This window comes from Cetorhinus maximus, chromosome 9, assembly GCF_964194155.1.
Source record: "Cetorhinus maximus chromosome 9, sCetMax3.hap1.1, whole genome shotgun sequence".
NCBI lineage: Eukaryota > Metazoa > Chordata > Chondrichthyes > Lamniformes > Cetorhinidae > Cetorhinus > Cetorhinus maximus.
In genome coordinates this window covers 144120017-144138287 of record NC_135887.1, presented here as the reverse complement: position 1 = coordinate 144138287, position 18271 = coordinate 144120017, and the positions used below count along the sequence as shown (strand labels likewise).

The window sequence follows — 18271 nt, the reverse complement described above, 5'->3', positions numbered from 1 at the left end:
CAGGTCAGGCCCTGAGCCCGGTTTCCGGTTCCGCTTCCCTCGCGCTTCGGTTTTTGGCTTCAGAACCGGTTCCGACCCGGATTGTGAGAGAAACTCGGACCCGAACCCGGACCCAGGAGAAGGTCAAGAGCGGAGACGGTGAGAAAAAGGTGAGACAAACCCCGGGAAACAGAGAGAGACCCACGTGGGCAGAGAGAGGGAGGGAGGGAGCCTCAGAATAGAGAGAATCACCGACACGTGAGAAACATCTGACCTACCTCCCGAACCCCATTTACCAGCACTTGGCCCATAGCCTTGAATGTTATGACGTGCCAAGTGCTCATCCAGGTACTTTTTAAAGGATGTGAGGCAACCCGCCTCCTCCACCCTCCCAGGCAGCGCATTCCAGACCATCACCACCCTCTGGGTAAAAAAGCTTTTCCTCACATCCCCCCTAAACCTCCTGCCCCTCACCTTGAGCTTATGCCCCCTCGTGACTGACCCTTCAACTAAGGGGAACAGCTGCTCCCTATCCACCCTGTCCATGCCCCTCATAATCTTGTACATCTGATCAGGTCGCCCCTCAGTCTTCTCTGCTCCAACGAAAACAACCCAAGTCTATCCAACCTCACTTCATAACTTAAATGTTTCATCCCAGGCAACATCCTGGTGAATCTCCTCTGCACCCCCTCCAGTGCAATCACATCCTTCCTATAATGTGGTGACCAGAACTGCACACAGTACTCCAGCTGTGACCTCACCAAGGTTCTATACAACTCCAACATGACCTCCCTACTTTTGTAATCTATGCCTCGATCGATAAAGGCAAGTGTCCCATATGCCTTTTTCACCTCCCCACTAACATGCCCCTCTGCCTTCAGAGATCTATGGACACACACGCCAAGGTCCCTTTGTTCCTCAGAACATCCTTATGCCATGCCGTTCATTGAATACTTCCTTGTCAAATTACTCCTTCCAAAGTGTATCACCTCACACTTTTCAGGGTTAAATTCCATCTGCCACTTATCTGCCCATTTGACCATCCCGTCTATATCTTCCTGTAGCCCAAGATACTCAACCTCACTGTTAACCACCCGGCCAATCTTTGTGTCATCTGCAAATTTACTAATCCTACCCCTTACATAGTCATCTATGTCGTTTATATAAATGACGAATAATAGGGGACCCAGCACAGATCTCTGTGGTACGCCACTGGACACTGGCTTCCAGTCACTAAAGCATCCTTCTGTCATCACCCTCTGTCTCCTACAACTAAGCCAATTTTGAATCCATCTTATCAAATTACCCTGTATCCCATGTGCCTTTGCCCATGTGGGATCTTGTCAAAGGCTTTCCTGAAATCCATATAACTACATCAACTGCGGTACCCTCATCTACACACCTGGTCACCTCCTCAAAAAATTCAATCAAATTTGTTAGGCATGACCTCCCTCTGCCAAAGCCATGCTGACTATCCCTGATCAAACCTTGCCTCTCCAAGTGAAGACAGATACTCTCCTTCAGAAATTTCTCCAATAGTTTCCTTACCACTGATGTGAGACTCACTGGCCTGTAGTTCCCTGGCTTCTCTCTACAACCCTTCTTAAATAGCGGAACCACATGAGCTGTTCTCCAGTCCTCTGGCACCTCTCCCGTGGACAGAGAGGAATTAAAAATTTGGGTCAGTGCCCCTGCGATCTCCTCCCTTGCCTCCCTCAGCAGTCTGGGACACAAATCATCCGGACCTGGAGATTTGTCCACTTTTAAGCCCGCCAACACCTCCAATACCTTGTCACTCCCTATATCAATTTGCTTAAGAACTTTGCACTCTCTCTTCCCGAGTTCAATACCTTCATCCTCATTCTCTTGGGTGAAGACGGACGTGAAGTATTCATTCAACACTCTAGCGATGTCCTCTGGCTCCACCCATAGATTGCCCCCTTGGTCCCTTATGGCCCCTACTCTTTCCCTGGTTATCCTCTTCCCATTGATATACTTATAGAATATCGTGGGATTTTCCCAACTCTTACTAGCCAGAGCTTTCTCATATCCCCTCTTTGCTCTCCTAATTGCTTTCTTAAGCTCCACCCTGCACTGCCTGTACTCCACTAATGGCTGATTTGCTCCCCTTGTACCTGCTAAAAGCCTCTCTTTTCCTTCTCCTCATAACCTGAATATTTTTGGTCATCCATGGTTCTCTGGGCTTGTTACTCCTTCCTATCACCCTAGAGGGAACATGTTGAACCTGTACCCTCCCCATTTCCTTTTTGAACACCACCCACTGTTCCTCTGTAGATTTCCCCACAAGTAGCTGTTCCCAGTCTACCTTGGCCAGATCCTGCCTTATTTTACTAAAATCCACTCTCCCTCAATCCAAAACATTTTTTTGCAACTTGTCGATTTCTTTGTCCATAACAAACTTAATTTGTACCATGTTGTGGTCGCTATCGCTAAAATGCTCCCCCACCACCACCTCAGCCACCTGTCCGGCTTCATTCCCCAGAATTAGGTCCAGCACTGCGCCGTCCCTTGTTGGACCCTCTACATATTGACCTAAAACGTTCTCCTGTACACATTTCAAGAAATCCACTCCATCCAAGCCGTTAACACTATGTCTATCCCAATTAATATTGGGAACGTTGAAATCACCTAATATAATTACCCTATTGTTATTTTTACACGCCTCCACAAATTGTACAAATATTTGCTCCTCAATTTCCTGCTGACTATCTGGGGGTCTATATTAAATACCTAATAATGTGGCTGCCCCTTTTTTATTCCTAAACTCTACCCACAAAGCTTCATTCGATGCCCCCTCCAAGATATCATCTCTCCTTACTGCAGTAACTGACTCCTTAACTAATAATGCAATGCCTCCTCCTCTTTTACCCTCTCCCCTCTCTCGCCTGAAGATTCTATATCCCGGAATGGTGAGCTACCAATCCTGCCCCTCCCTCAACTACGTCTTAGTGATGGCTACTATGTCACAATTCCACATGTCAACAGAGAGAGCGTGTGCCCCGGAATAGAGAGAGAGTGTGCCCCGGAATAGAGAGAGTGTGCGAGCCCCGGAATAGAGAGAGAGTGTGCGAGCCCCGGAATAGAGAGAGAGTGTGCGAGCCCCGGAATAGAGAGAGTGTGTGCGAGCCCCGGAATAGAGAGAGAGAGTGTGCGAGCCCCGGAATAGAGAGAGAGAGTGAGCGTGCCCCAGAATAGAGAGAGAGAGTGAGCGTGCCCCGGAATAGAGAGAGAGAGCGTGCCCCGGAATAGAGAGAGAGGGAGGGAGCGTGAGGGCGCGCGCGTGTCTTGGATTAGAGAGAGAGAGAGTAAAACAGAAACAAAAATAGCTGGAAAAACTCAGCAGGTCTGACAGCATCTGCGGCGAGGAACACAGTTAACGTTTTGAAACAGCTTTTATCTTTCAAATTAAAATGTAACTATTCATGGTATTGTTGTAAGCCTGTCTTTATGTTAGGAAATTATTGCTGTGTTTTTTTCTGTCTATAAACAGCAACCCTTTCTAAAATATGCTTTTTGAAATCTTTTAAGGGAGTCGTCTGCAACTGAAGCTTCGTAATGTTCAGGAAAAAATTAGATAATCGTATCCGGGTCCAAATTGAAAATGGTGTAGTGCAGCACCAAAGGACAATGTTCGTCATTGTAGGAGATCATGGCAGAGATCAGGTAAGGAGCAGTAATGAGATGATGCTTACTTTCCATCGTGGCTGTGATTTCGGATGTGAATTTACTTTGAGGGGCTGAATTATTAGGTTAGAATATGATTAGAACTAAAGGAATTCTGAAAAACTAGCATAAGCTAAGTTGAATAAGACACTGGGCTCTGATGCATGCATCCTAAGCGATTAATAGAAGTCAGAAAGGAGACAGCAATGATTCTGGTCATGAACCTTCAATCCTCCTTAATTATGTAAATACTATGAAACTGGAAAGCAGCTAGTGATACATCCTTATTCAAGAAGGGAGAGAAGGAAAAACTCATCTAACCAAAAGGTTATCATCTGCCTACCAAAAAGTCAAACAAACACCCAGGAAGGGCACCATATCCAGTTCCGATCACCAGGAGTACAATTATTATATTCTCAGGTTACACTGTCATATTAAATATTGGACTGTGCATGCGCATACATTGCTGTAAGAAACCACTGACAGGAACGCCGTGAGAAACCGCTGACGGGAACGCCGTGAGAAACCGCTGACAGGAACGCTGCCAGAAACCACTGACGGGAACGCCGTGAGAAACCACTGACAGGAACGCTGTCAGAAACCGCTGACAGGAACGCCGTGGGAAACCGCTGACGGGAACGCCGTGAGAAACAGCTGACGGGAACGCCGTGAGAAACAGCTGACGGGAACGCCGGGAGAAACCGCTGACGGGAACGCCGGGAGAAACCGCTGACGGGAACGCCGTGGGAAACCGCTGACGGGAACGCCGTGGGAAACCGCTGACGGGAATGCCGTGGGAAACCGCTGACGGGAACGCCGTGGGAAACCGCTGACGGGAACGCCGTGGGAAGCCGCTGACGGGAACGCCGTGGGAAGCCGCTGACAGGAACGCCGTGAGAAGCCGCTGACAGGAACGCCGTGAGAAGCCGCTGACAGGAACGCCGGGAGAAGCCGCTGACGGGAACGCTGTAAGAGGTTCACACTCCTGTTTTCCCCTTGCAGATGGTTCATGACTCAATTTTATAAAGGACAAAATTACACAGACACGGGGTTTGGCCCAACCACATAACTCATTTATTAAAACACTCCTGATGCCCTGATACAAGAGCTCTAAACTGGTGACACTACACAGCACTTAATTGGTTAGTTAGATTTAAATTTGTCCACGATTTAACCTTGGCTTCCCGTAAACACACACAAAAAACCTCACAACTTATTAAAAAGCCTCGACAGAAAAACCACAGGCAAAACCACATGTTTCTGCCTAAAACCTTCCCCAATTCAACCCACCCCCCTCAGGATTTGGTTGTTACCCTTAAACTACCTTTTAAACCTCAGCCCCAATACCCCTCGTTTTTGGCTGATAACTTACAACTCCTCACATGATTGTTCTTCTGGCAAAAGTTGTAGGTTTTCGAGTCAGGATGACCATTCCCCCCTCCCTGACTGCAGTCCAAACCCTCAAGCCGATATCACCATGATATGGCTGAAAACACTTACAATCCCCAACACGGCTGGTCTGTCCGGTGTTGAAAGTAGGCCCAAGGTGACCAGGCCTGAGTCAAGGTGACCAGCCCTGACCCTTCTTCTGACTGCAGTGCCAGACCCTTCAATCTTGGCCTTTTATGATGATCATTATAGAAAATATCAAAACACATTTCCTGAAGACAGTCATAGAAACTAGGAGCAGGGGTAGACCATTCAGCCCTTCGAGCCTGCTCCGCCATTCATTATGATGATGGCTGATCATCCAACTCAATAGCCTGCCCCCGCTTTCTCCCCAAACCCTTTGATCCCTTTCGCCCCAAGAGCTATATCTAAGTCCTTCTTGAAAGCAAACAATGTTTTGGTCTCAACTACTTTCTGTGGTGAGGAATTCCACAGGCTCACCACTCTCTGGGTGATGAAATTTCTCCTCATCTCAGCCCTAAATGGTCTACTCCATATCCTCAGACTGTGACCCCTCGTTCTGGACTCCCCCACCATCGGGAACATCCTTCCTGCATCTACCCTGTCTAGTCCTGTTAGAATTTTATAGGTTTCTATGAGATCCCCCCTCATTCTTCTGAACTCCAGCGAATGTAATCCTAATCAACTCAATCTCTCCTCATATGTCAGTCCCGCCATCCCAGGAATCAGTCCGGTAAACCTTCACTGCACTCCCGCTATAGCAAGTACATCCTTCCTCAGATAAGGAGATCAAAACTGCACACAATATTCCAAGTGTGGTCTCACTAAGGCCCTGTACAATTGCAGTAAGACATCCCTGTTCCTGTACTCAAATCCTCTGGCTATGAAGGCCAACATACCATTTGCTGTCTTTACCGCCTGCTGCACCTGCATGCTTACCTTCAGCAACTGGTGTACAAGGACACCCAGGTCTCGTTGGACATTCCCCTCTCTCAATTTATAGCCGTTCAGATAATCTGCCTTCCTGTTTTTGCTACCAAAATGGATAACCTCACATTTATCCACATTATACTGCATCTGCCATGCATTTGCCCACTCACTCAGCTTGTCAAAATCACACTGAAGCATCTCTGCATCCTCCTCACAGCTCACCCTCCCATCCAGCTTTGTGTCATCTGCAAATTTGGAGATATTACATTTAATTCCCTCATCTAAATCATTAATATATATTGTGAATAACTGGGGTCCCAGCACCAATCCCTGCAGTACCCCACTAGTCACTGCCTGCCATTCGGAAAAAGACACGTTTATCCCTACTCTTTGTTTCCTGTCTGCCAACCAGTTTTCTGTCCATCTCAATACACTACCACCAATCCCATGCGCTTTAATTTTACACGCCAATCTCTTATGTGGGACTTTGTCGAAAGCCTTCTGAAAGTCCAAATAAACCACATCCACTGGCTCCCCCTCATCAATTCTACTAGTTACATCCTCAAAAAATTCCAGTAGATTTGTCAAGCATGACTTTCCTTTCATAAATCCATGCTGACTCTGTCCGATTCTGTCGCTGTTTTCCACGTGCTCAGCTATTAAATCTTTTATAATGGACTCTAGAATTTTCCCCACTACCGATGTCAGGCTGACTGGTCTATAATTCCCTGTTTTCTCTCTACCTCCCTTTTTAAATAGTGGGGTTACATTAGCTACCCTCCAATCTGTAGGGACTGTTCCAGAGTCCATAGAATCTCGGAAGATGACCACCAATGCATCCATTATTTCTAGGACCACTCCCTTAAGTACTCTGGGATGTAGATTATCAGGCCCTGGGGATTTATTGGCCTTCAATCCCACCAATTTCCCCAACACCATTTCCCTACTAATACTGATTTCTTTCAGTTCCTCCCTCTCACTAAACCCTGTGTTTTTCAACATTTCTGGTATGTTATTTGTGTCCTCCTTTGTGAAGACAGAACCAAAGTATGTATTTAGTTGGTCAGCCATTTCTTTGTTCCCCATTATAAATTCCCCTGTTTCTGACTGTAAGGGACCTACATTTGTCTTCACCAATCTTTTTCTCTTCACATACCTATAGAAACTTTTACAGTCAGTTTTTATGTTCCCCGCAAGCTTACTCTTCGTACTCTATTTTCTCCTTCTTAATCAATCCCTTGGTCCTCCTTTGCTGAATTCTAAACTGTTCCCAGTCTTCAGGTCTGTTGTTTTTTCTGGCCAATTTGTATGCCTCTTCCTTGCATCTAATACTATCTCTAATTTCCCTTTTAAGCCATGGTTTGGCCACCTTTCCTGTTTTAGTTTTGCGCCAGACAGGAATAAACAATTGTTGCAGTTCACCCATGCGCTCTTTGAATGTTTGCCATTGCCTATCCACCGTCATCCCTTTAAGCAACATTTCCCAATCTATCATAGCCAACTCACGCCTCATACCATCGTAGTTTCCTTTATTAAGATTCAGGACCCAAGTCTCAGAATCAACCATGTCACTCTCCAACTTGATGAAGAATTCTTGCTGAATGATGAACATATTTCCTGAAGTGATCCTGCTGGATGGTCAGTGCTTCGCACCTTTTAAGCTCTTTATTCTGTCACATGCCTTGGTCCAGGCAGACCCAATCATCACTGGTGATGTTTTCACAACCGAAACAATGGACCCCATTCAGGTGGAGTATCTCTGGCTTCCAGACTGAGATGCATGTAGCAGGTTCCTCTCACTCTTGGCTGTGTTATGATCCCAGCTGAGGTTACCCCTGGACAAGCCTGATCCCAGAGTGGAACCCAGACTGATAGATCCTAACTTTTATTTGTTTGTTTAGATTTGTGGAGAGGGCAACTGAACAGTCACCGGAGTCAGCTAATGAACTTTTAACGAAAGAATAAAACATTTATTTAACAAGAAAAGATGAACTATATCACAATACTCCTTCACCCACAACTATACCTTTACAGATATATATAGATTGGTAACAATAACACAAGTTAGAAAAACTATCTTATTGTCTCATGTCCACAGTAAGTACACAGTCCATGTAAAGCAATAGGCATCCTGCGGTCAGGCATGCCACACTTTGAAACCAAGTGAGATGCCACCCCACACAGATGCTATGGATCTCTCCTCAACTCTCCCCCAGACACTTGTCAAACCATGAACCAACCAGTCTCACTGAACTCAGTCTTTCACACGAGGGTTTCCACTCGCGAAGAACTCGCTTTAGAATCTTCTCCCAAACTGACGCTTTCACTCAGACGCCTTCCGCAAGAGTTCACCTTTAGGGTTTTGAACTCTCCTCCTGATGTTCCTCATACCTGGGTCTTTCATGCACTTATACTCTTGCTCTCTCTCTCTGACTCAGCCGACAACAGTACACCATTGCCTCACATGCCCATAGCGAAGAGTTACAGACATTCAATCTGCTTCCTTTAAGTCTGAAGCTTGGAGCCTTCCTTTCTGTTCCTTACTTTCACTTCCACAGAACAGGACCTTTTCCCGGTTCTTGTCCGCCCTTTGACTCAAAGGTCTGCTTGGGACTTTCTCCTGTTACGCTCCCCTGGATTTTGGGGTCTTTTTTAGTTTCGACTTGCTATCTGTCCCCTTTGCTCCAGTCTCTCCTGGCAGCTACTTTCAAAACCAACTGAACTCAGCTTCCAAATCAAACTTCTGTTTCTAGATTCTTCTATGCGTGCCTGTGGAAGGGACCTGCCGCTGGAACCCTGTTGCTAGGCAACAGCCCAGTTTCTCTACTCTTTGTTTAACTTAGCTGCAACAGTTGTAAAACTCTCATTAGAAATGCAGGCACCTTTTAAAGTGAAACTAAAACTCAATTTGACCTTTTCTTAACACACATACAGAAATACCAATCAAACTTAAATATTAAAGCTAACACTCATTCCTAACACCCACAAATACAAAATATAACTTATATAACTTAAACCATCTCTATTTCCTGACAGTCGTTGTTGATATTGTTTGTATGATAGCTGTTGCCTGGAGCCATTTGTTACAGTGGCCTTCCCAGCTTAATTAGAACCATAGAAAAGTTACAGCACAGAAGGAGGCCATTCGGCCCATCTTGTCCATGCCAGCCTGAGGACACCCAGGTGCCCTTTCTAATCCCACCTTCCTGCACCCGGCCCATAGCCCTGCAGCTTACGGCACTTTAGGTGCAGATCCAGGTACTTTTTAAAAGAGCTTAAAGTTTCTGCCTCTACCACCAACTTGGGCAGCGAATTCCAGACACCCACTACCCTCTGCGTAAAAAGGTTCTTTCTCATGTCCCCCCTACACCTTCTGCCACTTATCTTGAATCTATGTCCCCTGGTTCTAAAATTTTCCACCAAGGGAAACAATTTTATCCTGTCCACTCTATCTATTCCCCTCATAATTTTGTACACCTCAATCAAGTCACCTCTCAGCCTTTTTTGTTCTAAGGAAAATATCCCCAACCTACCCAATCTCTCCTCATAGCTACACTTTTCTAACCCTGGCAACATTCTTGTAAACCTCCTCTGCACTCTCTCCAGAGCTATTACGTCCTTCCTATAATGTGGTGACCAGAACTGCACCCAACACTCCAGTTGTGGCCTGACCAGTGTTTTATACAATTGAGTTATCTGATGGTAGCTATCTTGTGTCATTATTGTGATAATGTCCCAATGTCCTTTCATGGTATCGGTTTTGCTTCGATATTGGATTGCCTTGAAGACTAACTCTTGACAGAATAGTCTGCCTCTGTGTTTTCTCGTGTTGCGGTTTGGCCTGTTCATTTGCAGTACTTGTGTCCATGAGTTTTGGAGTTTTTATATTTCATAAATCCCGGCTGGAGGGGATTCTGATCTCACAGTGGATAGTGACACTGTATCCAAGAGAATTAGCAGATGTGAAACTATTCCCAGTTTCAAAATGGCAGTGCTAATGATGGTGAAGGAAGCCAGTTTCTGATTTGTGGTTTAGGTAAGCTACAGATACTTGTAGGATTGCAAAAGCCTCCATCTAAAATGAAACCCCTGCTCCTTGTGAGCTGACATGCGAGTTTCGGAAAGCAAAGTCACCAAAGACTGACTCTGTGACTGTAGCAACAGTATATTATCCTCCTTTGACCTCTCTGCAGCCTTTGACACAGTTGACCACAACATCTTTCTCCATTATCTCTGTTGTCCATCCTGATGAGACTACTTTCAATTGGTCCACTCTTTGCAGGGATAGTGTCTGCAATGGCATCTCTTGCTGTCATCAGTTACGTCAGAACTCCCCAAAGCACCTGTGCTTTGCACCTTCCTCTTTCTCCTCATCTGCAGCCATGGCGGTCAACTTTTATATGTATGCCATTGGCAGCCAGCTCTACTTGACAACGACCTCTCAACCCCTTCACTGCCTCTCTCACTCCTCCTTGCCATGCTGAACTAGAATGTTTGCAATCTCATTGTCCTATTAACCCTGAGTTGACTTTCTGGCCTACTACCCTCCCCATCATCAAGGCTACCTACTTCACCCTTTGTAAAATTGCCCTTCTTCACCCGTGCCTAAGTTCATCTGCTGCTGAAATCTTCATCCAAGCCTTTATTACCTCAAGACTGGACTTTTCAAATTGATTCCTGGGCAGTCTCCCACTTTGCACGGTCCATAAACTTGAACTCACCCAAAAATCTGCTGTGCATATTCTAACTCACACAGAGTCTTTTTCACCCATCACCCCTACGCGCTCTGATCCACATTTGGCCTCAGGTGCAGCAACAACTTGATTGAGTTCTCATCCTTATATACAGATACCTCCATGGCATGACCCTTTCCTATCTCTCTAACCTCTTGCATTACGACTGCAGACCAAGCTGGCCCAAATCCTAAAGGAGATAGCTGCTAGACTGGGTCTGCAGCAGTTGCTGAGGGAACCAACAAGAGGGAGAAACATACTTGACCTCATCCTCACCAGCCTGCCTGCCGCAGATGCATCTGTCCGTGACAGTATCGGTAGGAGTGACCACTGCACAGTCATTGTGGAGACAAGGTCCCATCTTCACTTTGAGGATACACTCCATCGTGTTCTGTGGGACTACTATCGTGTTATGTGACGTTACTGCTGTGCTAAATGGGATAGATTTAAAACGGATCTAGCAACTCGACTGAGCAGCCATGAGGCACTGCATCATCAGCAGCAGAACTGTACTCAACCACAACCTGTAATCATGTGGCCTGACATGGTCTTGGTTCAAACATGGACAAAAGAGCAGAATTCCCAAGGTGAGGTGAGAGTGACTGCCCTTGGCATCAATGCCGCATCTGATGGAGTGTGGCAACAAGGAGCCTTAGCAAAACTGAAGTCAATGGGAATTGGGGGAAAGCTCTCCAGTGGCTGGAGTCATACCTAACACAAAGGAAGATGGTTGTGGTTGTTGGAGGTCAGTCAGCTCCAGGACATCGCTGCAGGAGTTCCTCAGGGTAGTGTCCTAGGCCCAACCATCTTAAGCTGCTTCATCAATGCCCTTCCTTCCATCGTAAGGTCAGAAGAGGGGATGTTCGCTCATGATTGCACGATTTCAGCGCAGTGTTCACCATTCATGACTCCGAAGATAATGAACCAGTCCATGTCCAAATGCAGCAAGCCCTGGACAATAATCCAGGCTTGGGCTGACAAGTGGCAAGTAACATTCGCGCCACACAAGTGCCAGGCAGCCTCCAACAAGAGAGAATCTAACTATCGCCCCATGACGTTCAATGGCATTAACATCGCCGAATCCCCCACGATCAATATCCTGGGAGTTACCATTGACCAGAAACTGAACTGGACTAGCCATATAAATACTGTCGCTATAAGAGCAGGTCAGTGGCCAGGAATCCTGCGACGAATAACTCACCACCTGACTCCCCAAAGCCTGTCCACCATCTACAAGGCACAAGTCAGGAGTGTGATGGAATACTTCCTACTTGCCTGGATGAGTGCAACTCCCACAACACTCAAGAAGCACGACACCATCCAGGACAAAGCAGCCTGTTTGATTGGCACCCCATCCACAAACATTCATTCCCTCCACCGCCGACGCACAGTGGTGGCAGTGTGTGCCAGCTACAAGATGCACTGCAGGAATTCACCAATGCAGCTTACCACCTTCCAAACCCATGACCACTACCATCTGGAAGGACAAAGACAGCAGATAGATGGGAACATCACCACCTGGAAGTTCCCCTCCAAGCTACTCACTATCCTGACTTGGAAGCATATCACTGTTCCTTCACTGTCGCTGGGTCAAAATCCTGGAACTCCCTCCCTAACAGCACTGTGGATGTACCTACACCACATGGACTGCAGCAGTTCAAGAAGGCAGCTCACCACCACCTTCTCAAGGGTAATTAGGGATGGGCAAAAAATGCTGGCCCAGCCAGCGACGCCCACATCTCGTGAATGTATATAAAAAATTTTTGAAATCCCACCGCTGTACCGTTACCATCAAGCCAGGGGATCGTCCCTGGTTCAATGAAGAGTGCAGGAGGGCATGCCAGGAGCAGCTCCAGGCATACCTAATAATGAGCTGTCAACCTGGTGAAGCTGCAACATGGGACTACTTGCATGCCAAACAGTATAAGCAGCTAGTGATAGATGGAGCTATGTGATCCCACAAACAACAGATCAGATCTAAACTCTGCAAACCTGCCACATCCAGTCATGAATGGTGGTGGATAATTCAACAACTCATTGGTGGAGGATGCTCCACAAATATCCCCATCCTCAATGATGAAGGAGCCCAGCACATTGGTGCAAAAGATAAGGCATTTGCAGCAATCTTCAGCCAGAAATGTCAAGTGGATGATCCATCTTGGCCTCCTCTGGAGTTCTCCAGCATCACAGATGCCAGACTTCAGCCAATTTGATTCGCTCCACGTGGTATCAGGAAACAGCTGAACGCACTGGATAGTGCAAAGGCTATGGGTCCTGACAATATTCTGGCAATAGTACTGAAGACTTGTGCTCCAGAACTTGCCGTGCCCCTAGCCAAGCTGTTCCACTATAGCTACAACACTGGCATCTACCTGGCTATGTGGAAAATTGCCCAAGTATGTCCTGTACACAAAAAGCAGGACAAATCCAACCCGGCCAATTACTGCCCCATCAGTCTACTCTCGATCAGCAGTAAAGTGATGGAAGGGTTCATCATCAGTGCTATCAAGCAGCACTTGCTTAGCAGTAAACTGCTCACTAATGCTCAGTTTGGGTTCCACCAGGGTCACTCCGGTTCTGACCTCATTACAGCCTTGGTTCAAACATGGACAACAGAGCTGAACTCCTGAGCTGAGGTGAGAGTGACTGCCCTTGACATCAAGGCAGCATTTGACCGAGTGTGGCATCAAGGCGATCTCGCAAAGTTGCAGTCAATGGGAATCAGGGCAAACTCTCCACTAGTTGGAGTCATGTTTAGCACAAAGGAAGATGTTTGTGGTTGTTGGAGGTCAATCACCTCAGTTCCAGGACACCACTGCAGGAGCTCCTCAGGGTAATCTCCTAGGCCCAACCATCAGCTGCTTCATCACTGACCTTCTTACATCATAAGGTCAGAAATGGGGATATTTGCTGATGATTGCAGAATGTTCACCATTCGTGACTCAGATACTGGAGTAGTCCATGGCTAAATGTAGCAAGACCTGGACAATATAAGACCCTAAGACAGGGTAGAAGTAGGCCATTCGGCCGTCGAAGCTGCTCCGTCTTTCAGTGAGATCACGGCTGATCTGATAATCTTCAATTCTACTTTTCTGCCTTTTCCAACTAACCCTTGATTCCCTTATTGATTAAAAATCTGTATCTCAGCCTTGAATATATTTAATGACCCAGCCTCTACAGCCTTCTGCGGTGAAGAATTCCACAGATTCACTACCCTCTGACAGAAGAAATTCCTCCTCAATTCTATGTTAAATGGAGACTCTTGCTCTGAGATTATGCCCTCTGGCCCTACATTCTCCCACAGGTGGAAACAACCCCTCAGCATCTACCCTGTCAAGCCCCCTAAGAATCTTGTATGCTTCAATAAGGTCACCTCTCATTCTTCTAAACTCCAATAAGTACAGGCCCAACCAACTCAACGTCTCCTCATAAGAAAATCCCTCCATCCCCGGGATCGACCTAGTGAGCCTTCTCTGGACTGCCTCCAATGCCAGTATCTCTTTCCTTAGATAAGGGGACTAAAATTGTTCACAGTATTCTAGGTGTGGTCTAACTAGTGCCTTGTATAGTTTTAGCAAGACTTCCCTATTTTTACACTCCATTCCCTTTGAAATAAAGGCCAACATTCCATTTGCCTTCCCTATTACCTGCTGAACTTGTATGCTAGCTTTTTGGGATTCATACCCAAGGACCACCAAATCCCTCTGTGCTGCAACTTTCTGCTGTCTTTCTCCATTTAAATATTCAGCTCCTCTATTCTTTCTGCCAAAGTGCATAATCTCACATTTTCCCACATTATATTCCACCTGACAAGTTTTTGCCCACTCACTTAACCAGTCTATACCCCTCTGTAGACTCCTTGTGTCATCCTCACCACTTGCCTTCCCACCTATTTTTTGTGTCATCCAGGCTTGGGCTGACAAGTGGCAAGTAACTTTTGCGCCAGGCAATGATCATCTCCAACAAGGGAGAACCAAACCATCGCCCATTGACATTCCATGTCATTAACATCACTGAATCCCCCACTATCAACATCCTGGGCGTTACCATTAACCAGAAACGGAACTGGACTAGCCGTATAAATACTGTGGCTACAAGAGAGAGCTGAGAGAGGGGCAGGATTGGCAGCTCAATATTCCAAGATATAAGGTCTTCAGGCGAGACAGGGAGGAGGTAAAAGAAGAGGGGGTATCGCAATATTGATCAAGGAATCAATTACAGCAGTAAGGAGGGATGACATCTTAGAAGGCTCCCCAAATGAAGCCACATGGGTAGAACTGAAAAACAAAAATGGAGCAATCACATTGCTGAGAGTGTACTATAGGCCCCCAAACAGTCAGAGAGAAATAGAAGAGCAGATATGTAGGCAAATTTCAGAGAAGTGTAAAAATAATAGGGGAGCAATAGTGGGGGATTTCAACTTCCCCAACATTAACTGGGTTAGTCATAGTGTGATAGGTTTAGAGGGAGCGGAATTCTTAAAATGCATCCGGGGAGCTTTTTAAGCCAGTACGTAGAAGGTCCTACAAGAGAGGGGGTGGTCCTGGACTTAATTTTAGAGAATGAAGTCGGGCAAGTGGTAGAGGTATCAATGGGGGTGCACTTTGCAGATAGTGATCATAACTCCGTTAGATTCAAGGTTGTTATGGAAAAAGACAAGGATGGCCCAGAAATCAGAGTTCTAAATTGGGGGCAGGCTGATTTTAATAAGATCAGATATGATTTGGCCAGAGTGGACTGGGAGCAGCTACTTTTAGGTAAATCTGCATCAGAGCAGTGGGACTCATTCAAGAAGGAAATAGGGAGAGTACAGGGTAGAGGCAGAAACCCTCATAACATTTAAGAAGTATTTGGATGTGCATTTGCGATGCCATGGCATACAAGGCTATGGGCCTAGTGCTGGAAAATTGGATTAGAATAGTTCGGTACTTGTTTGACCGGCGCAGACTCGATGGGCCAAAGGGCCTTTTTTCTCTGCTGTATACCTCTATGACTCAAAGAGCAGGTCAGAGGCTAGGAATCCTGTGGCGAGTAACTCGCCTCCTGACTCAAAGCCCGCCGCCAACTACAAGGTGCAAGTGAGGAGTGTGGTGGAACACTCCCCACTTGCCTGGATGAGTGCTGCTTCAACAATGCTCAAGCAGCTCAACACCATCCAGGACAATATTGACCGCTTGATTGGCACCCCATCCACAAACATTCACTCCCTCCACCACCGAAGCACGGTACCAACAGTCTGCACCATATACAAGATGCACTGCACGAATTCACCAAGGCTTCTTAGACAGTACCTTCCAAACTCATGACCACTACCATCTCAAAGGAGGGCAGCAGACACACCCTGACTTGGAAATATATCGCCGTTCCTTTACTGCCACTGGGTCAAAATTCTGGAACTTTCTCCCTAACAGCTCTGTGAGTGTACCTGCACCACATGGACTGCAGTGGTTCAAGAAGGCAACTCACTCCCACTACCTTGAGGGCAGTTAGGGATGGGCAATAAATACTGGCCTAGCCAGTGAAGCCAGCATCTCATGAACAAAGACTAAGAAAGTTGGGGTTAGCACAATTTATGTTCTACATTTCCACAACAGAGTCCATTGTTACACCATGCCTGTTGACTTTCTAGGACCTTGATGAAGATTTCCCTACTTGCAATACGACTTTTTCTCAGTAACATTTTTGTCTGTTATCACTGCAGGTGGTTATACTTCATCATATGTTGTCTAAAGCTACAATAAAGGCCAGGCCATCTGTACTGTGGTGTTACAAGAAGGAACTTGGCTTCAGCAGGTAATGTACCATTAGGTGGTAAATACTCGAGTCATTTATGGCACGGAAAGAGGTTATTCAGTCCATCAAGTCCATGCTGGCTCTGAGGATCGGTCCTGTCAGTCTCACTCGAGCCCTGTTGCCCTGAAGGTTTATTTCTTTCAAGCGCCAATCTAATTTCCTTTTGAAATCTTTGAGCCTTTCTGTTTCCCCACCCTCGTGGACAGCAAATTCCAGGTCATTACACTCGCTGCAAAAACAACTTCCTTCTGACATTCCCCCCTGTAGTTCTTGCCCCCAAACCTTAAATCTGTTCGGACTCGAAACGTTAACTGTGTTCCTCTCTGCAGATACTGCCAGACCAGCTGAGTTTTTCCAGGCATTTTTGTTTTTGTTTTGGATTTCCAGCATCCGCAGTTTTTTGCTTTTACCTTAAATCTGTTCCCTCTAGTTCTTGTACCATCAGCTTATGGGAACAGTCTTTCCTTGTCTACCTTATCTAAACCTGTCAATCTTGTACACTTCTATCAAATCCCCCCTCAATCTCCTTTGCTCCAAGGAGAATAACCCCAACTTTTCCAATTTAACTATGTAGCTAAAGCCCTCACATCTCGAGCCATTTTGGTAAATATCCTCTCAAAGACCCTCATATCCTTCCTAAAGTGCTGTGACCAAAACTGCAGTGTTCTAGTTGTGGCCACAACTAGAACTTCATAAAGGTTCAGCATAATTTCCCTGCCTTTGTACTCACTGCTGCTGCCAGTGTTCCCACTCTGCGCTGTCCCCTGCTCAGTGTTGCTGCTCCTCTGTGCTGCCGCCCTTTATACTAATTCCAACTTAGAATTTTAAATATTGAATTATTTGGATGGCTTAATTTATGCTTTATGTAGGACTGTCAATTAAATTTGTACGTAGCCTTTAAACAATGCGGTAATCATTAATGTAATGCCAATTAGCTTCCCTGGCCCAGTGAGGTAACAATTTCATTTCTTCAATCTCATCCCTGCATGTAGTAAATTGTTAGAGATTTTAATTTGTTTTCTTTTCCTTTGTCTCTTGTTCTCTCAATCCAGCCTGTCTATTTTCTGAATATAACTTGTCTTTAATTCACTATCATTCTCCATCATTACTGTTTTTGCCACAATCCTTAAATCTCATTGGTTAAGGAAATGCACGGTTGGTCCTGCCAGTCACTGAAGTCCCAGGTGCTCTGTTGCACTTACGCTGTCATTATCAGTTCATTCTATCAGAACGTTATGATGCAAAAATGGTTCAAGCTGTAGGGTCCGTGAAAAGGTCTGTCTAGCGGAGTATGCGATGAGACTCCCCACTCAGCTAGGTTTGGCCTGACACTTTGTCCCCACCCCTTGCACTACTGCTGAGCTCTGACATCTTCCCGTTTCTCAGTACTAAAAAATGCCTATATCTCCTCCTCATCGACTGCCGTACTGTGAGCAACATCACTAATAATGCACTAAAAATGAGTTGGTACACTCCTGCCATTGCATTTTGGGATAGTCATAAAGAGAGAAAGTACTCGAAGGGTTGAAATCATTGAAAGTTGATAAGTCACCAGGGCCAGATGGATTGTTTCTGAGGCTGCTGAAGGAAGTCAGGGAGGAGATAGCAGATGCTCTGAGGATGATTTTCCAGTCTTCACTAGATACAGGGAAGGTACCAGAGGGCTGGAGAAATGTAAACGTAGTTCCATTGTCTAAAAAGGGATCAAAGGAAATGCCAAACAATTATAGGCCAGTTAGTCT

The 18271-nt window shown here is 46.0% G+C and overlaps 1 protein-coding gene across 2 annotated transcripts in view; it reads left to right on the top strand.

Moving 5' to 3' along the window:
* Positions 1 to 18271, top strand: part of nat10 (N-acetyltransferase 10) — a 115794-nt gene continuing 97523 nt past the window's right edge. Inside the window, exons 1-3 of one of the 2 annotated variants that reach the window (XM_078549576.1) lie at positions 1 to 138; positions 3529 to 3663; positions 16438 to 16529. In XM_078549576.1, coding sequence (XP_078405702.1) covers positions 3556 to 3663; positions 16438 to 16529 — 200 coding nt within the window. In that variant the 5' untranslated portion in view covers positions 1 to 138; positions 3529 to 3555. Of the gene's footprint in view, positions 150 to 3528; positions 3664 to 16437; positions 16530 to 18271 lie in introns of both variants that reach the window. The other variant, XM_078549575.1, reaches the window with a different exon arrangement.